Raw genomic sequence first — 10,862 nt, forward strand, 5'->3', positions numbered from 1 at the left:
ATAATAATAGTCCTCCCACAATAACATAATAGCTAAACAAAAACAATAAAAACAAGCAAAAGATGGTGATAAAAACATACAACGCCACCCCAATCGCTCATAGCCATGGTCATCAGCAGGTTATGGTCACAATACATTTGATGGAAAAAACTAGGGGATAGATGACCAACATCCAGGCCTGGTCCAATACCAGTAACAGGAACCAGGGGGAGACCCGATCTTACACCCCGGCGCCTCCACCCAGCCTCAACCAAGCGCCTGGCAGAAGAGCTCCGTTTTGCAGGCCCGGTAGAACCCTGATAACTCCTTCAGGGGCTGCAGCTCTTCTGGGAGCTCATTCCACCAGGTAGCCAAAATAATATCATCTCAATGATGCAGTTAACAAATCAACAAAATGATACAAAGCAAGAAGAGAAAAGCATTAAGAGTGACTCAGCTGATGAGAAGTGATATCTTGACTAACTAGCAGTCTACTGATGCTGACATCAAATGAAGTTAGCACTGATGTTTCTGTGTACATTGTTTCCAACCATCATTGTATTGGAAGCACACACAGCAGTGTATAGACTACAGAATTGTTTTAACTGTAATTAATTTTATGAATTTTACTGGGATTTGTATTAACTGAAATATGTAATTCACCCTGAGTTTCCGAAGTCAGGGCAGAATATAAATCCAATAATAAATCCATATTTATTTATTCATGCAGCTTATATACCTCCCCTCACTATGATGTCTATGGATTCAAAAATGTAAAAATAAAATTTTAAATAAATGGAAAGAGAGAAAAAAGATAAGAAAAATGGACACATGTAATAACTTTAATAATTAAACAACATTCTTAAAGGGAAAAATGAAAAAAAATGGTTTACATTCCTGCCAATAAACTGAGTATTTCAATGTACTTTAGTCTTCCTTAGATTACTTGCATAAATATTTTAGAAAATTTAAATATGGAATGGCTCTAAACATGTTTGTTTTGTTTTGAATTATATTTTACCATTAGACAGTTCTGCAACACTCTTGACTATAAAGGATGAAAAAGAAAATACATTTGTTACCACATACTTGAATCAACATTATTTCGTCACTAAAAGAGTATGGCTTGGAATTAATCCTAAAGGTAAGGCGTACATAGCTATCAAACTCATGTAATACTTATAATGACATAAAATGGCATTAAAGTATGCTGTGGTGCTCCCCCACCTCAAGAGGGCATCCATGGATCCAGAGGTATTAGATTCCTACTGCCCAGTAACTAATAATCCCTTTTGGGGCAAGATGTTGGAGAAGGTTGTAGCTACCCAACTACAGGCATATTTGAAAGAAATAGATTATATAGATCAGCAGTTCTCAACCTTCCCGCCGCCATGACCCCTGTTGCGGCAGCGGCTACCCAAAGGGGGTCATAGGGTTGCACGCTCTTGCATGCTAGTGATCATGGAAGGCCAGCGGTATGGAGGGGAGGGGCGAGACAGCACTAGCACACCTCCATGTCGCGGCACTGGCTGCCTCGGCCTTCCATGATCGTCAGCACATGTGCAACCCTACAACCCCCTTTGGGTCGCCAAGGCCACAGAAGCAGGTAAACCAGCAATTCTCAGCCTTCCCCTTTGGGTTGACGTGCTGGTGGCGGCAACCTCGGCAACCCCCCTGAAAGGATCGATGGACCCCCAGGTTGAAAACCGCTGATCTAGGTCCATTTCAGATTATTTCAAGCAAGAAAACTGCCTTGGGAGAGGGGAAAGGGGCAATGCGACCTGGTTGGTTCTCTGCGATCTTTCAGCAGTTTTCAGTACCATCAGTCATGGTATCCTACTGGAGCAGCTTCCTACCCCAAGCTTGCTACTTTCCCCTGACCACCCGTTTTTTTTCAGGTTATTGCTCTTAGTGTGTATGTTCTGCTTGCCACAACAGCTTTGTGAGTATTGAAGATGAGGGCAGGGACATCAACAGCTCCTTAATAATTACAATTAAGCAGCAGAGTGATGTAGCTACACTGAATTGCAAAAAAATGGCTTACAGCAACTTAGCTAAAGTAGCATTTTGTGGGTCATGTTGTCCCTGTTTTGCTTATATTATATGCCAACAACCACTAATCTCATCATGTTTCATTCAGAGTTTAATGCCAAGTGGGTTGCCACTAACTGTGGCTCTTTTTCTGAGAACATACCACTGTCCTGGCACACGCTTAATTCTTTCCAAAATAATCTGATGCCTGTAAACGTGTATTTGTACAAGATTGATGTGATATACATTTGTCTAACTTCATCTTGAATTTTGTAATATTCCTAAATTTTATACCAGCCATTCAAAATAATTTTATGTAAATGGAGTACACAGACAGTAAACTGAAGAAGAACCAGACTTTGTCTTGTATCGCACCTCAAAGTCCTGCAGGCAGAAGGGAAGTGTGGGGGACACACAATCTTTGTCAAATTCCCTTCTAGTACTGCTTGTTCCTTGTAGTTCTCTGCAATCACGAATTGGGACTGCACACATTCAGGCCAGCTGCTGGGAAGATTAGTTTCTCTTTAGCCTAGCAACAGAGGAGGGGGAGCCACTCCAATTTAGAGCTTCTCTGAGGCTGTTTTTCTGCTCAGACAGCCACATGCTCCAGAGGAGCTGCTCCCCCTTCCCCTCAGTTCACTCTGCCACTTTTCTAGCTTCTCTTCTTTGGGGCATAGATCTTCTATTCTTGTTTTTCTCCATCTGAAATTATGTCATAGGAATCCCATCGTATAGCACCCAAATGGCATGCATAGATGAACACTCCTTATGTCTGGAGAGAAGCCATCATGTGGTAGCCTGCAGGTTCTAACAACTGTTCACCCCCAAGGCCCTCATGGATCATGCCTTAAGACTACTTTATGGGGGAGTTTTATCAGGTTCCATTGACCTGTCAGTTAAATCATCTGAGCCGTGGAATGTACTCCTCCCTTGACATCAAGATCTGTTATACATGAGGATTGTCCTTCCCATCCAGCCCCCATGACCTCTGTTCTTTTGACTCCAATCAGATGCAATATGCAGAAAATCAAGGTCTTATGAAGGAGGCCCAGTGAGGTTCTCTTTGGAAATACCACCTAAGAAGAATAAAGCTAAGGTGAAACATAAAGGATCTAACAAGACCTTTGAAATTACGGCATAGTTCAGTTTCGATGAAACCGTTGGGACATTTGGATCCAGTGCCTCTAAGTATCCGACTGAGCTGCCCATACGGCGTACCCTTCACCAGTTTTACACTCCCCAGCTCCATCACTCTCCGAAGGTGAAGTGGTTGTAGAACAAGTAGATTTACATGAGAGCCCACTTGTGGCTGCAGCTCAGCCTCTGCTGTGGCTACAAGCTTTTCCTCCAAGATTTTGGCAGCACTCATTTATTTTATCCTTCGCTGTTCCCACAGGAGTAGGGCAACCAATATCAACCTCAGTTCGAACCAATACTAAGGACAGCACTACTCTGGTCAAGGTCTCCTGCCTTACTATTACAACGGTCTCCAAGTTATTAGCAGACGCATCTTTTGCAGTGACGAAATGTGTAGTAGAATTCTTAGCCATCATTGCTTCGAGAAAGAACACAAACTTATACTAATAAGGAACTGGGCATTTTCTTTCCTAATGATAATGAGTTTGTGCTAAGTGAAGGCTTTAAATTGAAAATCTTATTTCTGTTTTTTAGCTTGTGTTATACACCTTGTATCTTAACCTTATGTAATGATGAAATCAGAGTCCAGTAGCACCTTTAAGATCAACAAAGATATATTCAAGGTGTGAGCTTTCGAGTGCAAGCACCATGAACTACCATAGTTCATAGTCTGAGGAAGAGTGCTGATTCAGAAGAGTTCAGAACTGATAAATCTTTGTTGGTCTTAAAGGTGCTAATGGACTCTGATTTTGTTGTGCTACTTCAGACCAACACGACTACTCATTTGAATATATCCTTATGTAATGATGGTAATCTATGCTAATAAAGGTTTATTGTATTGTATTGTGTAATTTAAAATAATTAAAATGTTTTTCCCCCTTATACACCAAGAACAAAATTCTTATGACTTTTATTTACAGGTGAGTCTTTAAAATGGCTTGATGACTCTGATATTAAGTATGCCAACTGGGAAGAAGGACAAGAAAATGCCAGTGCTAAATGTGTTGTTATGTTGTCCACAAGTGGAAAATGGACCAAAACTGACTGCTCAAAAGGCCAAAGCAGAGTTGTTTGTAAGGTTCCTCGAGGTACGTATAATTTTAGCTTTAATAGATTTTTCTACTTCAAAAAATACACCAAATAGTGATATATTAGCAAGGTTTGTATGAAATTTATGGGAAATGGGGGGGGGAAGGTTGTTATTCTATACAGGGTCTCTATGTTAAGGTCACGCCACACATTAATAAGTTTGGACAGCTTCAAGTCCTGTGTGACAACTTTTTTTTAAGATAATGGGTAGTTTGGCCCAAAATGGGATTGAAGAGTGCAGGTTGGTATTGTTTTTTAGTCAGCTGGGTTGTGGGCCTATTAGGTCAAGCAGAAGCTGAGAAATTTAATAACGTATTTCAGAAAAGATCATTTCTCACTCCCCCCCCCTCACCAGGGGAAATCTTACTCTCAAAGTCTTATATCCTGAAAAATCTTGTTGATCTCTTCCTACTGGACTCTAATCTAGCTGTGGACCTCTGGCACTCTCTCTCAGTCAGTATGGACTGAGCCATCTCTCTCCATGCAAAAATGTGCAGGAAAGGAATTGGCATAATGATCAACAGTAAGGCTCTTCTGCCTCCCTTGTTAGCTGTTGGCTGTTTGTTCCAAATGCTGCAGTGTCCATTACAGGCAACAGGATGAAGTCCAGTAGGGAAGAGGGCCCTAGAATGTACATTTAGCCAAAATCCAGAAGTGAGAGGGCAGGATAAGAGTCCTTTGTATGCTGTACAGGTTTCTTCCTGCACAAGTTGCACCTACGAGGAATCCAGCCTTTACTAATTTATGTAAACATTTCAGTTTAATTACTTTAAAGCAATACAAATATTAGCAGCTAATAACTGGTATTCCCAGTTGCAATGTATGGCTGCGAAAGTTGGACCATAAGGAAGGCCGAGCGTCAAAAAATTGAGGCTTTTGAACTCTGGTGCTGGAGAAGACTCTTGCGAGTCCCTTGGACTACAAGGCGAACAAACTGGTCAGTCCTAGAGGAGATCAGCCCTGACTGCTCCTTAGAAGGCCAGATCCTGAAGATGAAACTCAAATACTTTGGCCACCTCATGAGAAGGAAGGACTCCCTGGAGAAGAGCCTAATGCTGGGAGCGATCGAGGGCAAAAGAAGAAGGGGATGACAGAGAATGAGGTGGCTGGATGGGGTCACTGAAGCAGTAGGTGCAAACTTAAATGGACTCTGGGGAATGGTAGAGGACAGGGAGGCCTGGAGGACCATTGTCCATGGGGTCGCGATGGGTCGGACACGACTTCGCACCTAACAACAATAATTAGATTCTTTGATGAGATTACACTTCATGGCACTGATAATTTCAACCTCATAGTTGTCATAGTATGCAGGAGCTTTGTCTTCCTTATCTAGTTGCCGATATAATTAGAGCATCAGAGTATTTGTAAGACCGTTTACGCACTGGAGGTTTCATGTTGGGCTGCAGTGTGGAGTTTCAGTCGTGGCAGGTTGTCCCACCTCTTCCTGCACCCACATGGGGGGGCGTTTGGCCCGGTGCACCTCATCCGCCCCCGATTTGTGTTCTTGCATGGAAGCTGGGGCAGTGAAGTTCCCAGTGCATAAACGGTCTAAGTGGTGCTACATGCAAGGGGCACAGAGTAGGAATAGGAATTCTGCCAATGTACTAACTAGTCTGCTGCAAAACACATCTGAACAGATGGAATCGTCTGCTTTGGTTTTGGAGGCTTCAGTGTTATGCCAAGGACTTATTTGTCCCACATAAATTTCCCTACTTGTTAATGTCTTATGGTGAGTGCTTGTTTTCTGAGACAAGGATGGTTGTGACTGCGAAAAGCTTTCTCAGTGTCTTAAAGGTATCCCCTGTGCAAAGCACCGAGTCATGTCTGACCCTTGGGGTTACGCCCTCTAGCGTTTTCATGGCAGACTCAATACAGGGTGGTTTGCCAGTGCCTTCCCCAGTCATTACCGTTTACCCCCCAGCAAGCTGGGTACTCATTTTACCGACCTCGGAAGGATGGAAGGCTGAGTCAACCTTGAGCCGGCTGCTGGGATTGAACTCCCAGCCTCATGGGCAAAGCTTTCAGACGGCTGCCTTATTACTCTGCGCCACAAGAGGCTCTACAAGAGGCCACAAGAGGCGCCACAAGAGGCTCTCAGTGTCTTAGGTTATTATAATTTTGATTTGATAATATGACTGTGCCATTCTTTGGACTACATAGGAAGTGCCCCTCCAGTAGTATTAGTGTCAGCAGATCTGCTGTTAATACTCTTAAAATTGTAAAGATCTAGCTTGCTGTCAATATTCTTATCAGAATGGTTAATGAAGGGATAAGCACTCCTTCAGACCAAGCTTCCATAGAAGTGATAGGAATCCATCTGCCTACAGAGCCTTCCTTCCACTCATAGTAAGGGAATTCATTGTAAACAGTTTTGTAAATGAAAGGCAACAATTTTCAGAGTATGGATGGACAAAAGAGCTTTGGTTTCTGAAAATGAGTGGTGGGATGAATGTTTTTTTCTGGCAGTAAATATGAAAATAACCTTGTGTCATCCTGTAATGGAATAAGAATTTCAATCCAACTTATTGTGGTGAACTTCCTTATTCTTCTTACAGGTTCCAATAAAGCAGGAGTGGTGATAGCTTTTGCTGTTATCATTGGTCTGGCCTGCATTGCTGGATTGGTATGGTTCCTGTATAAGAAAAAACGACTGCACTGGGGTGGCTTCTCCTCAGTACGTTACGAACGGGGAATATACGAAGATGAAAGTCATAGCATGTTTACCAGAGATGACGACTGAACAACTGTATCTGCTGGTTGCATTTGTACAATTTCTGGGTTATTTTGGCATCTTGTTATATAGGTTTTGTTTTAGCAAGCCTATGAGGAATATATTGACCCAGAGCTAAATTGTGACTTCTGGGTGCAATGTACATTTTGTTCATCATAAGTTTTTTTCAACAGCAACTCTCTAAATTTAAGAGTAAAATGTTTCTAATACACGCATCAGCTAATCAAGCTTAGCACTTTTCACTGTCTTGAGATTTGCACATGCAGTGAGGCACAATGTTATATCCCAATGTTAACACTGGGATACGTATGAAGAAAGACAGTAAATGCCCAATTGTTTGTTTCCAATTAACTTATTACACAGGAAATATTTAATGACAGCTTGTAATTTTGGCTCTGATTTATTTGAAATCTGTTGGGTACAGGGTTTTCAACAATCTTCTGGTGGCCTTTTGATAAAAGCTCCAAAGATTTCCAGCTAAGATAGAATTTTATCTTTTTCTCAGGTACTTTATTTATAGAAAATTTGAGACTCTTAATTTAAAAAAAGCAACAAGTTATCAGTATAGATTCATCTGAATAAGCAATGTGTCCCATCCCTCACAGATAAAAAATGGAAACAGCCAAATTGAAAATAAGGGCTGAATTCGCGGTTTGACTGTCTTTGTAGTGAATGGAAGGTGACATGCCAAAATGAAAATTGTGCTGTAAGATGACAGCTTCAAATAGTTGTTTATTTGTATTTCCTATGGTATATTTATGCACCCTAAAAAGAGATGCTAGAAATATATGTGCTGAATGGGTTGTCACAGGGATTGGAAAGGTCTACCCTTCGTGGCTTCCAATAGTCCATGGTCCCACTAGGGATTCCATAATGTTTTCCCCCTCAAACTGTAGCTTCATATATTGCATCAGATAATTTTCTGAAAGACCCAATACATTGAGAACTGCCAAATTGCACAGTGGGTTGTAGGATTTGCACCCACGAAATACGGTTTTATTGTCCCCCTCCTGCAGTTGGCTGTATGATTGGCAGCTGTTCTGCAAGGTCTCAGGGTTACTATCTGAACTCTGTTTAACTGGAAATGGAATCTGAAAATTTCTGTATACATTAGAATTTTTGTCTACAGTTGAACTATAGTATACCACTACCACAAATCTTTTTTTCTTTAAAGTCTGTATGCTTTATCAGCTGTCACATGGAGCACTTTGAAGCCATAATTTGGGGATTCCCAACCAGCGATCCAGGGAACCCTGGGGTTACATGACAGCTCCCAAAGAGTTCCACAGTCTTTCCCAGAAGCAGGAAGAGGGGAGATGCCCAGCTTCAGATGGCTGATAAAATCACTAGATATCACTGGAGCCCACTTCCCCTGTTCCTTTACAAGCCTACTCTTGAACAAGCTTTGGAAATGTATTTGTTCTAAAAAAAAATGTTGCATAAAGAGTAGCACTAAATTATGAGCAACATGAGATGGACTGACTCAATAAAGGAAGGCACTGCCCTCAATCTGCAAGACTCGAACAAGGCTGTTAACGACAGGACATTTTGGAAGTAATCAATTTATGGGGTCTCAATAAATTGGAAGTGACTTGACCGCCCTTCACACACACGTTAAGTTGGTTTCCATAACAGAAAGGACAGCCTTAATTTTAGTATAACATTCCCAATTTAATAAAAAACACTGCAGGAAAATATTTAATGCAGAGTTTTGATAATTAGTGATTTTTTAATGAACCTCTTCACAGATAACAGTAAGTCAACCAGTTGTGCCTGTTAACAGAAATCATAGTTTCTGGAAGGCTATCGGAAAACTCAACATGTCAATATGGTGCACAGTATATTTTTGGAGATGCCATAGTTCCCTTTTTTCTTCGGGACCTATCTGTGCAATTAGCCATTGTGAAAGATATATACCATATCTTCAGTGACAACGGTACAAAAATATCTGTATATAGTTGTGAAAATAATAATGAAAGGAGATTATTGTGACAGAGCAGGTAGGGATGTATTCTTTTCCCCATTTTAAAAAGTATCTAGGGCCATGTGTTCAGGAGTTATTATTTAAGGAAATTTGCATCTTTCAAAAAAAATTAAAGAATTCCAAATAAAATTTCATGAAGAAACACAAGCAGGAAGATGAGAGGTGCCAAGTTTTCCACTACTGCTTCACAAACTTTATCCCATAGGTAGTTAAGATACCTGGAGAAGATAATCCACAAAGCAGTATATTTGCTGAGAAGAGGAATTACATTTGTGCCCAAGATACAAATATAACTCTTTGAAATTGTGATAATTTGGCAATAAAAGTGCTACTGTCAGGGACTATATGCATCAAGTGGGCCAAAAAGAGGTGCATGAAACCTAGTTGTACCAAAAAACCTTTAATGTAGTGCCTGTACACAAATGCCCCGGGTCAGAATAATGGAGTAGATTTATATATCTGTAGTCAGAGAAAAATATTATGCACTTTGGTTTACTTGAAAGTGTGATTAAAATATATAAAATACCCTGGTAAGCTTTCATCATTCTTAATTAGTAATGGATGGAATCTATTCAATATTTTGTATATTTGCATTTGATCACTGCCCCAGTCCACAAATCTAGTTCCATGCTTGCCAAAGTGTTGCTTGGTACTGTGATCTTTAGAGGGTGAGCTAATCCTTTGCAGGTGGCAAAGGGAAGACATGGAGCTGTACAGATAGCTGTCAGTGGAAAACTAGGTGGCATAGGGGCAAATGCAAAGGATGGTGGGAAGTTTTGTCCCGTGCATGCAGCAGTAACAAGGGGTTTCTGTTATTTTGAATTCTTTAGTGCAGTGTGCTCTGCCTTACTGATTTTTTTGACTATTTGCACATGTGGGCTCTTTTTGAGGTGATTACACACAGAGTTTAAATATTCTTAGGGCTATTTGATTACGCAAGATAACAGTGAAATATGCACAAAATGTTCCAGTGTTTCTATAAAGTGTTTATTTATATAATGTTATAAATTACACAGATTTTTTTGAGTTAATGGTTTGGGGCCTGTGGGGTTTTCTTTCTCCAAAATATTACTACTTAGACATGCTGAGAAATGACATTATGTGAATAAGTACAAATGCCTTAATATAACTATTAAGCCTTATTGTTGGGAGTTCACAACTAAATATATATTGAGTATGCTGTTATAGATTTATTTTTTAAAAGCTGGATTTGTATGTGTAAGAGAATTTTAAATACATTGTTTGCAAAAATTTGAATTGTTTTCAACATGAAGTTCTGTGTAAAAGTTAGAAAAAAGCAGGGTGTATTCTTGTATTCGGATGCATTTTCTCTGTTGGGACTAGGGAAAGGAAGGCATTAAGCAGATCACAAAGGGAGAATGAAATCAAATAGATGACAAGCACTGTTGGCTGTTGCATCATTGATACTTTTTTAGGTAGGAAGGGGAGCACTTGAACTGAGTCCAGTACTTTCTGCCCTGTTGTTTGCTTAAAAAGCAGTCATTGTAGTAAGAGGTGACAATTCGTAATCATCTATCCAATGGTGGATTCTCTGCAGAACTGCCATACTACTCACTTTGCAGGTTCTGTATGCCTTTCTATCCCCCCCCTCCCAATTTCTTTCCTAGAGCAGTCCTTTTGCACATCTTCATAGCCGGAGGCATCCAAAAGCAGCGACTTATTTCTCCTTCCAGCTTTCACTTTACAGATCTGGGAAAATGTTTACAGACCATGAAAAAGCAAAAGGCCGTGTTTGGAAACTGTTTTGTAGGCCTATAAAATACAACAGCTGGAAGATACCCGCAAGTGAATGGGTGTAAGCTTAGAGGTATGTGTGTTAAAATAAAGGATTTTTTATTTTATTTTACTTGTATAAAATAAATAAAGCTGTTTGGTATGTTTTGACTAAAA

At 40.4% G+C, this 10,862-nt stretch overlaps 1 protein-coding gene across 1 annotated transcript in view; it reads left to right on the forward strand.

Annotated features, from left to right (window-relative positions):
* Nucleotides 1–10,862, forward strand: part of LY75 (lymphocyte antigen 75) — a 94,499-nt gene extending 83,637 nt beyond the window's left edge. Inside the window, exons 33-35 of the mRNA XM_077319958.1 lie at nt 1,007–1,123; nt 4,068–4,235; nt 6,792–10,862. Coding sequence (XP_077176073.1) covers nt 1,007–1,123; nt 4,068–4,235; nt 6,792–6,976 — 470 coding nt within the window. The 3' untranslated portion in view covers nt 6,977–10,862. The remainder of the gene's footprint in view (nt 1–1,006; nt 1,124–4,067; nt 4,236–6,791) is intronic.

Source organism: Paroedura picta, chromosome 2, assembly GCF_049243985.1.
Source record: "Paroedura picta isolate Pp20150507F chromosome 2, Ppicta_v3.0, whole genome shotgun sequence".
NCBI classification, from domain to species: Eukaryota; Metazoa; Chordata; class Lepidosauria; order Squamata; family Gekkonidae; genus Paroedura; species Paroedura picta.